Raw genomic sequence first — 19,280 nt, forward strand, 5'->3', positions numbered from 1 at the left:
ACACTTTTAAGTTTGAAGAGTTTCTTGAAGTGGATCATATTAGTACATTGTTTGATTTTCTTTGGTTAATCCATTCCATCATTTAATTCCACATACTGATATACTGAAGGTGTTAAGTGTTTTAAATGACATATTAGTAATATTAGTGGTCAGGTGACCCTTCTGAAGAAGACTGCACTAGAAACATGTCAGGTAAAAATTCCATCTAATATGCCGAAAAAATTGTCTAATTACAAGAACATTTGAAATAAGAAGAAATAATGAACCTTTTTGAGCAAGTAAATAGTTTAGGCTAGGGATGTCCGATAATGGCTTTTTGCCGATATCCGATATAGTCCAACTCTTTAATTACCGATATCAACCGATACCGATATATAGTCGTGGAATTAACACATTATTATGCCTAATTTGGACAACCAGGTATGGTGAAGATAAGGTCCTTTTTTTTTAAAAAATTAATAAAATAAAATTAGATAAATAAATTAAAAACATTTTTTTTAATAAAAAAGAAAGTAAAACAATATAAAAACAGTTACATAGAAACTAGTAATGAATGAAAATGAGTCAAATGAAGTGTTAAAGGTTAGTACTATTAGTGGAGCAGCAGCACGCACAATCATGTGTGCTTACGGACTGTATCCCTTGCAGACTGTATTGATATATATTGATATATAATGTAGGAACCTACCACAAAATTAATAACAGAAAGAAACAACCCTTTTGTGTGAATGAGTGTAAATGGGGGAGGGAGGTTTTTTGGGTTGGTGTACTAATTGTAAGTGTATCTTGTGTTTTTTATGTTGATTTAATTAAAAACAAAAACAAAAAAACAATACCGATAATAAAAAAAACGATACCGATAATTTCGGATATTACATTTTAAAGCATTTATCGGACATCTCTATTCTAGGCTGACCAAACGTCATCTTTTCCCCGGACATGTCCTCTTTTGCAGCACTGTCCGGGGTGTCCGGGCGGGGTTTCTTAAATGCCTCAAATGTCCAGCATTTTGAGTTAGGGTTGCGTGTATTTTCAATGTATGTCCAGGGTTAAGAAGGGGTTAAACAAAACAAACTGTGGAGGCGTGCGCACGCAGAAACATTGGTGAGGGAGAGGCAGAGACAGAGGGCGAGAGAGCTAGTGAGTGGAGAGACGGACATGAAAACAAGAAATGCCCAAACGTAATATTATCGGCCGATAAATGCTTTAAAAATGTAATATTGGAAATTATCGGTTTCGGTTTTTTGTTATTGGTATCGTTTTTTTGTTATTGTTTTTTTTAAATTATGAAATCAACATAAAAAACACAAGAGACACTTACAATTAGTGCACCAACCCAAAAAACCTCCCTCCCCCATTTACACTCATTCACACAAAAGGGTTGTTTCTTTCTGTTATTAATATTGTGGTTCCTACATTATATATCAATATATATCAATACAGTCTGCAAGGGATACAGTCCGTAAGCACACATGATTGTGGTCCACTAATAGTACTAACCTTTAACACTTCATTTGACTCATTTTCATTAATTACTAGTTTCTATGTAACTGTTTTTATATTGTTTTACTTTCTTTTTTATTCAAGAAATGTTTTTAAATGTATTCATCTAATTTTATTTTATTAATATTTTAAAAAGGGACCTTATCTTTACCATACCTGGTTGTCCAAATTAGGCATAATAATGTGTTAATTCCACCACTGTATATATCGGTTGATATCGCTAATTAAGAGTTGGACAGTATCGGAATATCGGATATCAGCCATTATCGGACATCCCTAATAGAGAGTATTTTAACGTAGAGTTCTAATTCTTTTTTAAAGGCACAAAAAACAGGTCGGGTTGAGAAACTTACCATTTCTGAATATAAAACTTCGCCAATAGTATAATGAGGTGGTCTCCTTTTTTGTGGTCGATGTTCGTGTCTTTCATGGTGTTTGTAGAATGGTACAAAGTACCCGGATAGCGAGCTCCCGGCGCGTAAAGAAGCGGAAATAACACCGTGCTGTTGTTGTAAGCCTAGTCATGGAAAGAAAACAGTTAAAAAATGAAATGAAACATAAATATATTATGTCGCGTTCATCGTCTGAAGCAATGCAAACAAAAAATAATGAGTCGCAAATCAGGGTGTGACCCTCAAATTGGTCCGGGTTATTGGGGACTGTTATTGCGGACGGACGCTATGTGACGTTCCTTACTTGTCTTTTATCCCGCCGCGTACGCATCGCTTTGTTTTATTTGGTCAGAAAGAGACATATTGACTTATTTCACAGCCGCTGTGACACAGGTTGGGTCACTTTCTTTGTTTTGAGTTGTTTTCCTGTTGTCCCTAATGTAGTGACCGCCTATTTGTTTGTATTTCTGCTGAAGATGAAACCCACAGCTGATTCTTATCAACACTTCCTATTTAGTCCCTTCAGTTGTTTCTTTTATTGCTGTTTGAGCCCTCCTGTTTGCCTCCGCATCTAATTTGTGATTTTGTGCATCCTTAGGTATTTGTTTTTTTAATCATTGACAGTGTGGACACTAAAGGACTGGTCGCACTCACCGCCTTTTAGTATCTACCACAGTAAGCCACGACATATACCCTATTTGTCAGACTATAAGAGGCACTTAAAATCCTTTAACTTTCTCAAAAATCCCCGGTGCTCCTAATGTACTGAATAATTTTGGTTGTGCTTACCGACCTCGAAGCTATTTATATTTGGTACATGATTAAATGATAAGTGCGACCAGTAGATGGCAGTCACACATAGATGTACGTGTGGACTGCAATATGACTCAAGTAAACAACACCAACATTTTATATGTTCCATTGAAAATATAGAATGTTACACACAACGCTCAAAAATCCATCAAGATGTTTTGCAAACCCCGTTTCCATATGAGTTGGGAAATTGTGTTAGATGTAAATATAAACGGAATACAATGATTTGCAAATCCTTTTCAACCCATATTCATTTGAATGCACTACAAAGACAACATATTTGATGTTCAAACTCATACTTTTTTTTTTTTTGCAAATAATAGTTAACTTGGAATTTCATGGCTGCAACACATGCCAAAGTAGTTGGGAAAGGGCATGTTCACCACTGTGTTACATGGCCTTTCCTTTTAACAACACTCAGTAAACGTTTGGGAACTGAGGAGACACATTTTTGAAGCTTCTCAGGTGGAATTCTTTCCCATTCTTGCTTGATGTACAGCTTAAGTTGTTCAACAGTCCGGGGGTCTCCGTTGTGCTATTTTAGGCTTCACATTTTCAATGGGAGACAGGTCTGGGCTACAGGCAGGCCAGTCTAGTACCCGCACTCTTTTACTATGAAGCCACGTTGATGTAACACGTGGCTTGGCATTGTCTTGCTGAAATAAGCAGGGGCGTCCATGGTAACGTTGCTTGGATGGCAACTTATGTTGCTCCAAAACCTGTATGTACCTTTCAGCATTAATGGTGCCTTCACAGATGTGTAAGTTACCCATGTCTTGGGCACTAATACACCCCCATACCATCACACATGCTGACTTTTACACTTTGCGCCTATAACAATCCGGATGGTTCTTTTCCTCTTTGGTCCGGAGGACACGACGTCCACAGTTTCCAAAAACAATTTGAAATGTGGACTTGTCAGACCACAGAACACTTTTCCACTTTGTATCAGTCCATCTTAGATGAACTCAGGCCCAGCGAAGCCGACGGCGTTTCTGGGTGTTGTTGATAAACGGTTTTCGCCTTGCATAGGATAGTTTTAACTTGCACTTACAGATGTAGCGACCAACTGTAGTTACTGACAGTGGGTTTCTGAAGTGTTCCTGAGCCCATGTGGTGATATCCTTTACACACTGATGTCGCTTGTTGATGCAGTACAGCCTGAGGGATGGAAGGTCACGGGCTTAGCTGCTTACGTGCAGTGATTTCTCCAGATTCTCTGAACCCTTTGATGATATTACGGAGCGTAGATGGTGAAATCCCTAAATTCCGTGCAATAGCTAGTTGAGAAAGGTTTTTCTTAAACTGTTCAACAATTTGCTCACGCTTTTGTTGACAAAGTGGTGACCCTCGCCCCATCCTTGTTTGTGAATGACTGAGCATTTCATGGAATCTACTTTTATACCCAATCATGGCACCCACCTGTTCCCAATTAGCCTGCACACCTGTGGGATGTTCCAAATAAGTGTTTGATGAGCATTCCTCAACTTTATCAGTATTTATTGCCACCTTTCCCAACTTCTTTGTCACGTGTTGCTGGCATCAAATTCTAAAGTTAATGATTATTTGCAAAAAAAAAAAAATGTTTATGAGTTTGAACATCAAATATGTTGTCTTTGTAGCATATTCAACTGAATATGGCTTGAAAAGGATTTGCAAATCATTGTATTCCGTTTATATTTACATCTAACACAATTTCCCAACTCATATGGAAACGGGGTTTGTAGTAGGACTTTGGTAAGCTATGAAGCAGCACCGCTTGATGGATTGTACTGTGCTTCAACATAGGAGTGTTATTATGGTGTGTGTATAAGGTAAGACATTATCTGGCATTTTGTTTTGCAATATTATGCAAAAGCAACTTTTCTTACCTTCTGGTACCTGCTGATCTGTATTTGGGATCCTGACAATTTGCGCACGTCCGTCTTTGTAGTCGATGCCGACGCCATAGTCGATAAACTTCTTCTTTTTCTCTATCTTCTTGTTATGTGACATTCATCCTCCACTGTTGCCATTTCTAATATAAAGTAGTGTAAAGTTCTTACTTATATCTGTCAGTAAACTCACCATGAAAGCACTAAAACATACCGGTGTGGTGAGTTTACATTATTCACCCAAGGAACTTTAGTTATTAGAGTTCCGGTCGGACGTTTTTTCACGGGACACATTTCCGGCCTTGTTGTTGCACTAGTGAGCCACGGATGAGGAGATGCTGCTCCGGTTTTGATTGAGGTGTTTAGGGCACGTCCGACCGGTAGGAGGCCAATGGGAAGACCCAGGACACGTTGGGAAGACTATGTCTCCCGGCTGGCCTGGAAACGCCTCGGGATCCCACTGGGGAGAGGAAAGTCTGGGCTTCCCTGCTTAGGCTGCTGCCCCCGCGACCCGACCTCGGATAAGCGGAAGATGGATGGATGGATAAAATGGGAGACATTGATTTAAGATACAAGTGTTTTGATTTAGGAGCTCAGTCACAGAACCAATTGAGATCGTAAGTTGTGGTACCTATGTAGATAATGTTTACATCGTATGAACCTAAATGTCAAACACTTTTTCCACCCATGAAAAAAGTCTGAAAAGGTAGAGTTTTGTCATATTTGGGGTCCAAACGGCTTTACAGGATTGTCTCAGAAAATTAGAATATTGTGATAAAGTTCTTTATTTTCTGTAATGCAATTAAAAAAACAAAAATGTCATCACTCTGGATTCATTACACATCAACTGAAATATTGCAAGCCTTTTATTATGTTAATATTGCTGATTATGGCATACAGCTTAAGAAAACTCAAAAATCCTATCTCAAAAAATTTGAATATTTCCTCAGACCAAGTAAAAAAAAAAAAGATTTATAACAGCTGAACAAAATCAAACATTTGAAAATGTCAACTAATGCACTCAGTACTTGGTTGGGAATCCTTTTGCACGGATGACTGCATCAATGCGGCGTGGCATGGAGGCAATCATTGCTGAGGTCTTATGGATGCTTCAATAGCGTTGCATTATTGAGTCTGGTGTCTTTCAGCTTCTTCTTTACAATACCCCACAAATTCTCTATAGGGTTCAGGTCAGGGGAGTTGACAGGCCAATGGAGGACAGTAATGCCATGGTCAGTACACCAGTTACTGGTGGTTTTGGCACTGTGGGCAGGTGCCAGATCATGCTGGAAAATGAAATCATCATCTCCATAGAGCTTTTCAACAGATGGAAGCATGTAGTGCTCTAAAATCTCTTGGTACACAGCTGCATTGACTCTGGACTTGATGAAACACAGTGGACCAACACCAGCAGCTAACATGGCTCCCAAAACTATTGCGGACTGTGGGAACTTCACACTGGATTTCAAGCAACTTGGATTTTGCTTCCTCCAGACTCTAGCGCCTTGACTTCCAAATGAAATACAAAACTTGCTTTCGTCTGAAAACAGGACTCTGGACCACTCTGCAACTGTCCAGTGCTTCTTTTCCATAGCCCAAGTCAGACGCTTCTAGAGATTTTAGAGCACTACATGCTTCCATCTGTTGAAAAGCTCTATGGAGATGATGATTTCATTTTCCAGCATGATCTGGCACCTGCCCACAGTGCCAAAACCACCAGTAACTGGTGTACTGACCACGGCATTACTGTCCTCCATTGGCCTGTCAACTCCCCTGACCTGAACCCCATAGATAATTTGTGGGGTATTGTGAAGAAGAAGCTGAAAGACACCAGACTCAATAATGCAAGTGAGCTAAAGGCCGCTATTGAAGCATCCTGGGCATCCATAACACCTCAGCAATGATTGCCTCCATGCCACGCCGCATATATATTCCAAGATGGCGCCGTCGTGTGTGGCTGGCCGTCTACCGCTCTCAGTCTGGTTTCAGTTTTTGTTGATTTTGTCCTTCTGCATTATACAGTTTGAGTCTCTGCTGGTGTATGATCGCCAAGAATTGTTGGTTTTTCGACCAACGATCAAAAATAACATTTCTTTGGATTATGGTGGTCCAAATGACCTGCCCCCGTTGCTGTCAGGAATACCAGCTCACCTCTTCCGGTTTCCAGCCCTGAGCTTTCCGCGGAAGTGTCGCCGCGGCACCCGTGGTGGCCGCCGGGTAAAGCAGAGAGTGCTGTTGGCGTGCTCTTCCAGAAATGGATTAAGCGGTTCCCTTGTTGCTTTCTGGCCCTCCGTGGATCCATCGGGTTACCCTGTACCGGAAATGGGCCCCGATGAGAGACCCTGGACGCGCCGCACCTGCGCAGCCCGGTGCCGCCAGCGTGGGGTGAATCCTTCGAATTTGAGGTTGCTGTGCCGGGTTTCCCGGTGTGCTGCGACGCCGGTCTCATCTCCTGCCAGAATTGGTCTGGTAAACGCCAGATCAGTGGCGAACAAAACGTTTCCACTCAGGGATTTCTTCCAGTCACGCTGTCTGGACTTCCTGTGCTTAACTGAGACGTGGCTCGGTGCCGGTGAGTCCAGTGTCTTCTCAGAACTTCTCCCCGCAGACTGTTGCTATTTGAACTCTCCTCGTACCTCAGGCCGTGGAGGAGGAACGGCGACACTTTACAAAAATGACTTTAAATGGAAGCCATGCTTTCCTTCCTCATTTTTCGCCAGCTTTGAAATGACTTTATTTGAGGTGTGTCGCTCTGACGCGGTCATTTACCGCCCGCCCAAATACAATAAGGACTTCATCAATGACTTTTCGGACTTTTTAGCAGGAATTATGCCCCGCTATGATCGTGTCCTCATTGTTGGAGATTTTAATATCCATGTATGTTGTCCCGACAAACCACTGGTGAAGGATTTTTTAAACCTTATTGACTCTTTTCATTTGACACAGTTTGTGTCTGGCCCCACACACGCTTGATCTTGTCCTCTCATATGGTCTACCTGTGTCTAACTTGGACATTTGTGACAATGTGCTTTCAGACCATATGCCTGTCATATTTGAGGCCAGTTTTAACCGCCTGACAGCTGGAGCGTGCGCTCCTGCGCGTCTCTGTCGAGTTTTTAACCCTTCCACTGCTGGTCAGTTTATTATTGCTTTTAAGCAGGTTTTTTTACACTCTGACTCTGTTTTTTGTGACACTGAGAAACTCAATGCATTGTTTGACTCCACCTGTAAGACTGCCTTGAACTCAGTGGCTCCTTTAAAAATGAAAAAGGCCAAAACTAAATCAGAACCCTGGTTTAATGAGAGAAGACGTGCGATCAGACGTGAGTGCTAAAACTAAATCAGAACCCTGGTTTAATGAGAGAAGACGTGCGATCAGACGTGAGTGTCGCAAAGCTGAACGCAGGTGGAAGAAGCACAAGCTTCAGGTGTCACTCCAGATTTTAAAAGACTTTTGGCATGAATATCAGAGCACAGTTAAAGAGGCAAAAAGAGAACATTTGGCAAACATTATTGCCTCAAATAGTCTTGACCCTCGTGTTTTATTCCAAACCATTGACTCTGTTCTTAATGTCCCTCAGCCTACATGTTTGGAACCCTCCTCTGAATTGTGTAATGCCTTTTTAGAGTATTTTATTGATAAGATTGCCACAACAAGGGCTCTCATTTCTGTTCCGACCTCTGACCCTTCTGTCCCCTTCAACTACTCTGCTGTTTTGAATGAGTTTGAGCAAGTGACTCTGCGGCAGTTACAAGAGTTAACTCATCATATGAAGCCCTCAGGTTCTCCCCATGATGCTGTCCCTCCTACCTTTTTTAAAGAAATGTTTTCTTGCATAGGGCAGCCTGTTCTGAACATTTTAAATAGCAGTCTGTTTTCTGGTGTAGTTCCTACCAGTTTTAAACACGCCGTGGTTCAACCGCTTTTAAAGAAACCTGGTCTGGACAGTTCAGTTTTAGCCCATTTTAGACCCATTTCTAAGCTGCCTTTCCTTTCAAAGATTTTGGAGAAGATTGTTTTTACCCAGTTAAACACTTTTTTAGAGGACTGTGATGTTTTAGAAGTCTTCCAGTCTGGGTTTAAACCACTCCATAGTACCGAGTCAGCTTTATTAAGGGTTTTTAATGACATCCTTGGAGCAACAGATTTAGGTGATCATGTGATTTTACTTTTACTGGATCTAACAGCAGCATTTGATACGGTGGACCATAATATTTGAATTAGCCGCCTACAGCATCAAGTGGGCATCTGTGGTACTGCTTTGAGTTGGCTGAAGTCATATTTGACTAACAGGACCTTCTCTGTGAATGTTGCTGGATCTGAATCCTCCGTTGCTCCCTTGACATGTGGGGTCCCACAGGGCTCAGTTTTGGGACCACTTCTCTTTTCTATTTATTTACCTCCCCTGGGCTCAATCCTAAGAAAGCATGATATTTCTTTTCATTGTTATGCTGATGACACACAAATGTATTTTCCGTTAAAGAGAAATCATGCCTCTTCAATACAGCCATTACTTGCCTGTCTTGAGGATATCAAGGCCTGGATGGCCCTAAACTTCTTAAATGTCAATGACAAGAAGACAGAAGTAATAGTGTTTGGACCTAGTGGTACCTGTGAGCTCCCCCTGTTGACTTTGGCCCTTTGGCTTTGCACGTTAAGGCCATGGTCACCAACCTGGGCTTTGGTATTGACTGTGATTTTAAATTGGAGCGTCAGATTGGCACAGTGGTGAAAGCCAGCTTTTTTTATTTACATCAGCTGGCCAAGGTTAAAAACCTTCTTTCTAGGCAACAGTTCGAGACAGTAATCCATGCCTTTATCACATCTCGGCTGGATTACTGTAACTCTTTGTATTTTGGAATAAATCAATCCTCCCTCTCACGTCTGCAGCTGCCCGACTTTTAACTAACACCAGAAAAAGAGAGCACATGACTCCTCTTTTAGCCTCCCTCCACTGTGTCTTTTAGAGTCCATTTTAAAATGATCTTACTTGTTTTTAAATCCTTACGTGGTCTTGCCCCACCGTACCTCTCTGAGCTGCTCCACCTCTATGCCCCCACCCGCTCCCTCAGGTCAGTTGATCAGCTGATCCTGGAGGTACCCAAAACAAAGCGCAAGCTCAGAGGGGACAGAGCTTTCTCTGTTGCGGGTCCCAAAGTCTGGAACCATCTCCCTCTCCATGTGAGACAGGCCCCTTCTTTGGCTATTTTTAAGACCCTTCTTAAAACCCATTTTTATTCACTGGCTTTTAACCCAGCATGAGACTTTGAACTGTTTTTAGCTTTTAACTTTTAAACTGTTTTTATTTAACAAACTGTTCTTAGGGTAATTTATATTTGCTTTTTAAATGTGTCTTTTTATTTCTGTTTTAAATGTTATTTTTTAGTCTGTCCTTTGCCTTCATTTCTTTGTGGTGTACAGCCCTGTGCTTGTTTTTAAAGGGCTTCATAAATAAAGTTGGTATGGTATTGATGCAGTAATCCGTGCAAAAGGATTCCCAACCAAGTACTGAGTGCATTCATTGACATTTTCAAATGTTTGATTTTGTTTTGCTGGTATAAATCTTTTTTTTTTTACTTGGTCTGGGGAAATATTCTAATTTTTTGAGATAGGATTTTTGAGTTTTCTTAATCTGTATGCCATAATCAGCAATAATAAAAGGCTTGCAATATTTCAGTTGATGTGTAATGAATCCAGAATGTATGATATTTTAGTTTTTTTAATTGCATTACAGAAAATAAAGAACTTTATCACAATATTCTGAGACAGTCCTGTATGCCCAAGTGAATCCCAGCTTGTCTTCACAGAGACCCCCTGAGGAGTGTTTTCAGCGTGATGGTGTTCAATAAAGCAACAACTCTCGAGGAACGTAAAAATGAAAGTATTTTTACTGCAATCAATTCTTTGAAAATGTTTCCAAAACTTGCCGACACAGTAGATTGAAGAGTGTCTTATACTCGGGTCAATAGGATCTTGAGTAGGTTGTTTAAAACCGTGTAACCAAGTTACAAATTGATATCGTCAAGAGATGACAAATGCCAAACACGTCTCACGACGATACACAAACAAAAGGAGTAATACATCAAGATTTGTGGAAAAAGGCCTGGAAGGTGTACACTTGATATGCTTGGGTGAGTGTCTGGTGGCAGGAACATCAACACACACACACACACTAAATAAACAATACAACTGTGACTATGAAGGATTGTGACCTGAGCTTAGAAATGTTCTTCTGGAAATTCAGCATTGTGCTGTGTTGCTGTGGGTAACCATACAAAACACACACACACACACACACACACACACTATACCTGTTGAGATCTTTTAACAAGGCAGTAAAACCTTTTAATTTGTGGCTGAGCCTCCGGGGGAAAAACGGGACCGTTGCTCCCTGCTGGCTCGCTGTCTCATGGCTTCCATGTTTGTTTCCACGTGGCAAGAGTGGGCTGGGAGGTGTGGTTGACGGTATGGCTGACATGAGTAACAATTTGCATTGACAATGTTTGGTGGTCCAGTTGAAATGAGGGTGTAGACGGCGAGGCAACCCAGTGGACTTTGATACTGCTCCGACTACCTCCTCCTCCTTGCAATCTCGACAACAAACATTCTGTCCTGTTTCGTCAAATTAATTTTCGGCTTGCTAGTTAATGCACAACTATCATGCAAAGGTCACCATGGTTTTTTTAATTTGCACATATTAATGCCATTTGATGGCATCGACTGCAGATGTGATGATATGCTGCCTTGTGCATGGCACACAAAGAATGTCAAAAAGTTACTGTAACTTTGTTTGCACATTAGGAGAGAGCTGGCTAAAAGCCTGTAGACATATTTGTGGGCCCTTTTTTGAAACTTTGCTATGTCATTTGTGATGTGAGCTGTCCAAACTTATGAGGTGAGGGACTTTATTCAGAATTACCTCTTACATACACTACTGAATTGCTCTCACATAAACAACTGAAATGTTTTCTCTCATACACACTACTGAAACGCTCTCATACACACTAATGAATCACTGTCATACACACTAATGAATCACTGTCATACACACTACTGAAATGTTTTTCTCTCAAACACACTACTGAAACACTCTCATACACACTACTGAAACACTCAAATATTGCATATTTTGTGTTTTTGCCATTAAAAACAGGGTTTTCTTTAACAAATACACCATAAAACGTGTATATATATACATATATACATATATATATATATATATATATATATATATATATATATATATATATATGGTAAATGGGTTGTACTTGTATAGCGCTTTTCTACCTTTTTTTAAGGAACTCAAAGCACTTTGACACTATTTCCACATTCACACACACACTGATGGCGGGAGCTGCCATGCAAGGCGCTAACCAGGACCCATCAGGGTGAAGTGTCTTGCTCAAGGACACAATGGACGTGACTAGGATGGAAAAGGTGGGGATTGAACCAGTAACCCTCATATTGCTGGCACGGCCACTCCCAAATTCGCCACGCCTTCCCCCATATACAGCATATATATATATATATATATATATATATATATATATATATATATATATATATATATATATATATATATATATATATATTCCCGCTACCCCAAAAGGGACAAACGGTATATATATATATATATATATATATATATATATATATATATATATATATATATATATAAACTTGAAGGTTAAAAGACAATCTATATACTACTGTATTGGTTTTGAAAATGAAAAATATTACCTCCTGTTAAAAATGATGTTAAATATAAATTTCAAATGTTAAATCTTAATCTAAATGTTATATCTCATGCCAAATATATGTTAAATCATGCTAAATCTAAATGTTGAATTCAAATGAAAAAGTTAAAGTAGTTACACACACACGAGATTATCCTCTGCATTTGAAACACCACCCTTGATCACCCCCTGGGAGGTGAGGGGAGCAGTGAGCAGCAGCGGTGGCCGCACCCGGGAATTGGTGATTTGACCCCCAATTCCAATGTGCCAAGCAGGGAGGTAATGGCTCCCATTTTTGTAGTCTTTGGAATGACTCAGCCGGGGTTTGAACTCACAACCTACTGAATCTATATGTTGAATATTTTAGTTCAATTTAAAGCTAAACGTTAAATCTATTTGTGAAACGTAAATGTAAATCAAAATGTTCAATTACCGGCAATACATAAAATAACATAATAAATCAATCCAAATGTTAAATCTAAATGTTGAATTTAAATGCTACATCTAAATGTCTCGCCAAGAGTAATGATACATATTTATAAAATATGCAAATATCTCGCTGCTCTCAGTGAAATACTGACAGACGTTAGAAAACAAGGCGTCATGAGAACAGGTTCTTCCCTCAGTCTATTCATCTGATGAATGCTGTGAAATAACTGTGGAACAATCCGTCTAACAAGATGTACTAACTCATGCTCACTTCCTCATCTTTTTGCTTGGTTTATTTCACTAGTTATTGAAGTACTTGTTCATATTTTGAGTTATTTCTTTTCCATTGAAGAGAGCACAGCCCACCAAGTCAAATTGCTTGTGTGTTAAACAATAAAGCTGATTGTGAATAACATTGCAGGTCATTGAAATGTTTGACAGCTGACAGAACAACAACTTCAAATGAGCCACAAATGCTCACTTTTCTTTGTGTCCTATTCTGAAGTTTGCGTCTGGTGTTCATTTCTAATATTTCATTTGTTTACCTTATTTAGCAACATGGGAGGCAAAATAATATAGAATAATGCAGTGCAGTTCTACACCACTGATTTGAGTGCATGAGTCCAGGGATTGTCAAACTGTGGTCAGTACACGGGCTATATCTAGTGGTACTAAATATGTACTATTATGGAGTACAGTATCATTGTTGATGCTGTCTGTAATGTTACAGTAGCCTCACATATCAAATATACTTGTTCAATAAAACCTCTGCCTTCTTTTAATGATTACTTAGGTCTACAAACCCCGTTTCCATATGAGTTGGGAAATTGTGTTAGATGTAAATATAAACGGAATACAATGATTTGCAAATCCTTTTCAAGCCATATTCAGTTGAATATGCTACAAAGACAACATATTTGATGTTCAAACTGATAAAAAAACATTTTTTGTTGCAAATAATCATTAACTTTAGAATTTGATGCCAGCAACACGTGACAAAGAAGTTGGGAAAGGTGGCAATAAATACTGATAAAGTTGAGGAATGCTCATCAAACACTTATTTGGAACATCCCACAGGTGTGCAGGCTAATTGGGAACAGGTGGGTGCCATGATTGGGTATAAAAGTAGATTCCATGAAATGCTCAGTCATTCACAAACAAGGATGGGGCGAGGGTCACCACTTTGTCAACAAATGCCTGAGCAAATTGTTGAACGGTTTAAGAAAAACCTTTCTCAACCAGCTAGTGCAAGGAATTTAGGGATTTCACCATCTACGCTCCGTAATATCATCAAAGGGTTCAGAGAATCTGGAGAAATCACTGCACGTAAGCAGCTAAGCCCGTGACCTTCCATCCCTCAGGCTGTACTGCATCAACAAGCAACATAAGTGTGTAAAGGATATCACCACATGGGCTCAGGAACACTTCAGAAACCCACTGTCAGTAACTACAGTTGGTCGCTACATCTGTAAGAGCAAGTTAAAACTCTCCTATGCAAGGTGAAAACCGTTTATCAACAACACCCAGTAACGCCGTCTGCTTCGCTGGGCCTGAGCTCATCTAAGATGGACTGATACAAAGTGGAAAAGTGTTCTGTGGTCTGACGAGTCCACATTTCAAATTGTTTTTGGTAACTGTGGACGTCGTGTCCTCCGGACCAAAGAGGAAAAGAACCATCTGGATTGTTATAGGCGCAAAGTGTAAAAGCCAGCATGTGTGATGGTATGGGGGTGTATTAGTGGCCAAGACATGGGTAACTTACACATCTGTGAAGGCACCATTAATGCTGAAAGGTACATACAGGTTTTGGAACAACATATGTTGCCATCCAAGCAACGTTACCATGGACGCCCCTGCTTATTTCAGCAAGACAATGCCAAGCCACGTGTTACATCAACGTGGCTTCATAGTAAAAGAGTGCAGGTACTAGACTGGCCTGCCTGTAGTCCAGACCTGTCTCCCATTGAAAATGTGTGGCGCATTATGAAGCCTAAAATAGCACAACGGAGACCCCCGGACTGTTGAACAACTTAAGCTGTACATCAAGCAAGAATGGGAAAGAATTCCACCTGAGAAGCTTAAAAAAATGTGTCTCCTCAGTTCCCAAATGTTTACTGAGTGTTGTTAAAAGGAAAGGCCATGTAACACAGTGGTGAACATGCCCTTTCCCAACTACTTTGGCACGTGTTGCAGCCATGAAATTCTAAGTTAATTATTATTTGCAAAAAAAAACAAAGTTTATGAGTTTGAACATCAAATATGTTGTCTTTGTAGCATATTCAACTGAATATGGCTTGAAAAGGATTTGCAAATCATTGTATTCCGTTTATATTTACATCTAACACAATTTGCCAACTCATATGGAAACGGGGTTTGTAATATTGCAACACGTATATTATCACACATTTCAAACATCAAAATAAGTACTTCAAAGTTAAGTTAAAGTACCAATGATTGTCACACACACACTAGGTGTGGTGAAATTTGTCCTCTGCATTTGACCCATCCCCTTGATCACCCCCTGGGAGGTGAGGGGAGCAGTGGGCAGCAGCGGTGCCGCGCCCGGGAATCATTTTTGGTGATTTAACCCCCAATTCCAAGCCTTGATGCTGAGTGCCAAGCAGGGAGGTAATGGGTCCCATTTTTATAGTCTTTGGTATGACTCACAACCTACCGATCTCAGGGCGGACACTCTAACCACTAGGCCACTGAGTAGGTCAATATCTGCTTGACTCATGATTTTGAAGCAACTTATCCATCAAATTGTACAATGTAAAAATTATTCTTCGTAACTGGTAGCTCAGTTGCCAGAATTTTACTAAAAAATGTGTAATATTGTTTTTCCATTTACAGTAATATACACAACGACCATAGGTTTTACAGTAAAACAGTGCTACTGTTTTCCCATTGACAAAAAACATGGTGCATTTTATGGTAAAATTTCAGCAGCTAAACTTTACTAAAATCTACATATACATAAAAATATATGACAATAAATAATTTAAAATGTTTATATTATTCACTGTTACAAGTGGCCCTTTGAGGGCAGCCATAAGTGCGATGTGGCCCCCCAATGAAAAGGAGTTTGACCTCCCAGTCCCATGAACATGACTTTGTTACACAACTTCATTCATAAGCAGACTTTGCTCTCATGTTCCTGACTCGGGAGCATAAATGTGAGCTTCTGCTGACATCTTCTGGTCAGCGACTGTAATTAAGGCAAGAATGCCATCTTTTCAAAAGGAAAACATGCAATTAGTCACTCGATATACATTTTTTATCCTCCATTACAGTTTGGAAATCGCCATTTTTCTTCGCATAAATTTGAAGAAAAACACTGGAGTTTAGAGAGGGTGTTTTTTAAAAGTTAAAAAAAAAAATTCCTGGTTTTGTTTATTTTGACACGCCGGTGATAAAAAGCAAGCGTATGTTTGGATGTGTATTTATTTACACGTGCGAGTGGGAAGGCATCCCGTGTGCATTTACACAAACAGAAACCTCCAAATAGTTTCAGGGAAAAATACACATTTGAAAAAAACACAACCACTGCGATACTTTTGACTGTCATATTGAAGTGTATTGTGAGCCTATACAAAAAAAGCAACGTAACATTTTAAACATAAATGAGAAATGTCAAGATTACAATGGGCTTAATACAAATATTTGTTCGGGGTAAGCAGTCATGACAAAAAAGCAGCATGTTCATTGTGCAACATAACACTACACTGTACCAGTCTTCATGCTAACATAACTACAAGTCTGTGGTGTCTTAGCAAAATACAACAAATGATTTGAGAAGATGTGCTAGAACAAGAAAAGCTGGAGCAGTGAGCGGACCAAGACAACTTGCGTCTAATTCCAGGAGTAATAATAACTGAACATTGTGCGGCAGTTACTCAAATAATATGCATCATACATTTTTTGCAATGAACAAAACATTTTCCACATATTTGGAGCTCTGAAATGGAAGAGGTTTGAAACAACTGGAAGTAAGTAAGAGTGTATATCCAGCACTTAAGGATAGGTAAAGGTGGCTAGTCTACAGAGCAGACTAGCTGCGAGATTGCGTGTGGTCAGAAACTTGAAGGTGTTAAGACGTTCATGTCCCGGGGTTTGAGTTTGTGTGGCCGCTGGGCCGCCTGACTGGCGTCCATGCCGGAAATTTCAATCTTGGGGGGCATGAAGCTTGTGGTGTCCCCCACTTTCAGGGTGTCGTGGGGGCCGGTGCCTGCAATGGTGGAGGACTTGTGCAAGCCAAAGTAGGACTGTAGTGAAAAGCCTACAGGGAAGGAAGTCGCAATTATTCAACAAGGCTTAATGACCTAAAGCACATTTACACCTTTATTATTTTATTATTAAGGGTAGAGATGTCTGATAATGGCTTTTTTGTCAATATCTGATATTGTCCCACTCTTAATTACCGATTCCGATATCAAGCGATACCGATATATACATATTAACACGTTATTATGCCTCATTTTGTTGTGATGCCCTGCTGGATGCATTAAACAATGTAACAAGGTTTTCCAAAATAAATCAACTCAAGTTATGGAAAAAAATGCCATATTTATTATTGAAGTCACAAAGTGCATTCTTTTTTTTAACATGCCTCAAAACAGCAGCTTGGAATTTGGGACATGCTCTCCCTGGGAGAGCATGAGGAGGTTGAGGTGGGCGGGGTTAGGGGTAGTGGGGGTGTATATTGTAGCGTCCTGGAAGAGTTAGTGCTGCAAGGGGTTCTGGGTATTTGTTCTGTTGTGTTACAGTACGGATGTTCTCCTGAAATGTGTTTGTCATTCTTGTTTGGTGTGGGTTCACAGTGTAACGCATATTTGTAACAGCGTTAAAGTTGTTTATACGGCCACCCTCAGTGTGACCTGTATGGCTGTTGACCAAGTATGCATTGCATTCACTTGTGTGTGTGAAAAGGCGTAGATATTATGTGACTGGGCCGGCACGCAAAAGCAGTGCCTTTAAGGTTTATTGGCGCTCTGTACTTCTCCCTACGTCCATGTATCACTCCGTTTAGCAGCGTTTTAAAAAGTCATAGATTTTACTTTTTGAAACTGATACCAATAATTTCCGATATTACATTTTAAAGCATTTATCGGCAGCCCGATACTATCGGACAGCTCTAGTTAAGGGGGTTTGTTTTAATATTGCTCGATATCAATCTAGGTTTTCTCTGTTTCTTTCTTCTCTCGACATTTGGTGAAAAAACAATACTTGAATGAAGTCATTGAAGTATGCGGTGCAGCCTGAAATCTACAGCACACAACTACTGGAAGGTTGAACTATCCTCATGTGAGATCCTTCACTACAGTGCATTTCGTGAGACCCACTGAGCAGAAAGCAGAAAGTACCAAGGATAGAAAACAAAAAACCGCTAACAAGTTCACTTAAAGGGAAACAATCATTTTGAGAAACAATAGGACGGAATGTATCTAACTTGTAAATAAAGTCTGCTTACAATGGAGTCAACGGGAGGTCCTCTAATCCAACCGTAAAGATCCAAAAAGCGCATTTACATTTAGTGACATAAATATTAAGCAAGTATTAGTGATATTGTTATTATAAACACTAACTAGTGGAGCATTGTGACACAGCGCTAACTAGCTGCTGAGCTACTTTCTCGCCTTAAAGCTGGTGAAAGTTTATTCTAGATCTAAAATAATGTCTCTTATTTTGATAGTGACATAATCTGACAAGTTGGTCAACTTTGACAGCCAATATAGATCCGGGAAAAAGGCGAGAAAGACACAAAAAGACGCTTGTGTAACACTGGTGGGAAATAAGCCATATTTCCCCTCATGACATCTCCTAATATTATCCACGTTTAATCTCGCCAGTTTAACACAGGCGCTCACGTGAGCCGCTGCAGCCAATCACGCTCTATAACATCCAGCATTCCAAGATGGCTGCCAGGTGCGGTGGCTAATATGAAGCCGGTATGTTTTAAAGTTGTCCTTTGCTTGCATATTGTAAAAACATTTTACAACTAATTGTAAACTTGTAGGTGCCGAACATCAGGGACGTGTTGCGACGAGAGAGTCTATCGATGATAAGATATTAAGCCGAGTTGGTAAGTGAATCTGTTTGCTAATAGTAGCGACTAGCCGTACCCATGTATTTCCTAAGGGCGGTTAGCATCGGCTTTTAATCCCGTTTCCTCCAATGTTTCTGATCCGATTGAATTTATATTTATGTCGAGTCTTATTTATTTTGTGTATTTACATATGGTAACTGAGTGTTGTGTCGTTTTAAGGCCATTTGCACTTTTTATGCTATGGTAAAGACATTGAATGAATAGTGACGTCACAGTTATTGTTAATGTTACTCCCGTCATAGTGACACACTTTATTTTATACATGCATGTGATTGTTTAAATATTGTTCATGTTAGCAGTATTATAGCTAATAATGATAATAATAAGTGTAACTTATTTATTGAAGGTGGAACGATAGATGACTTAATGTTGATGTTATGTGCGCACATTGATTGAACTTCGGGTCCTGTGCTTCCGCAGGCCAGG

The 19,280-nt window shown here is 39.9% G+C and overlaps 2 protein-coding genes across 4 annotated transcripts in view; both read right to left on the reverse strand.

The window, feature by feature from the left end:
- gfpt2 (glutamine-fructose-6-phosphate transaminase 2) overlaps positions 1-2,150 on the reverse strand; it is a 112,542-nt gene extending 110,392 nt beyond the window's left edge. Inside the window, exon 1 of the mRNA XM_061930021.2 lies at positions 1,857-2,150. The gene's annotated coding sequence lies outside the window, so the exon portion shown is untranslated. The remainder of the gene's footprint in view (positions 1-1,856) is intronic.
- A 14,024-nt stretch (positions 2,151-16,174) lies between these two features.
- The window catches only part of LOC133576873 (putative monooxygenase p33MONOX), a 33,000-nt gene continuing 29,894 nt past the window's right edge, over positions 16,175-19,280 (reverse strand). For all 3 annotated transcript variants that reach the window (XM_061930233.1, XM_061930235.1, XM_061930234.1), the window contains exon 8: positions 16,175-17,027. In XM_061930233.1, coding sequence (XP_061786217.1) covers positions 16,822-17,027 — 206 coding nt within the window. In that variant the 3' untranslated portion in view covers positions 16,175-16,821. The remainder of the gene's footprint in view (positions 17,028-19,280) is intronic.

The sequence above is a fragment of the Nerophis lumbriciformis genome, linkage group LG36, assembly GCF_033978685.3.
Source record: "Nerophis lumbriciformis linkage group LG36, RoL_Nlum_v2.1, whole genome shotgun sequence".
Taxonomy (NCBI): domain Eukaryota; kingdom Metazoa; phylum Chordata; class Actinopteri; order Syngnathiformes; family Syngnathidae; genus Nerophis; species Nerophis lumbriciformis.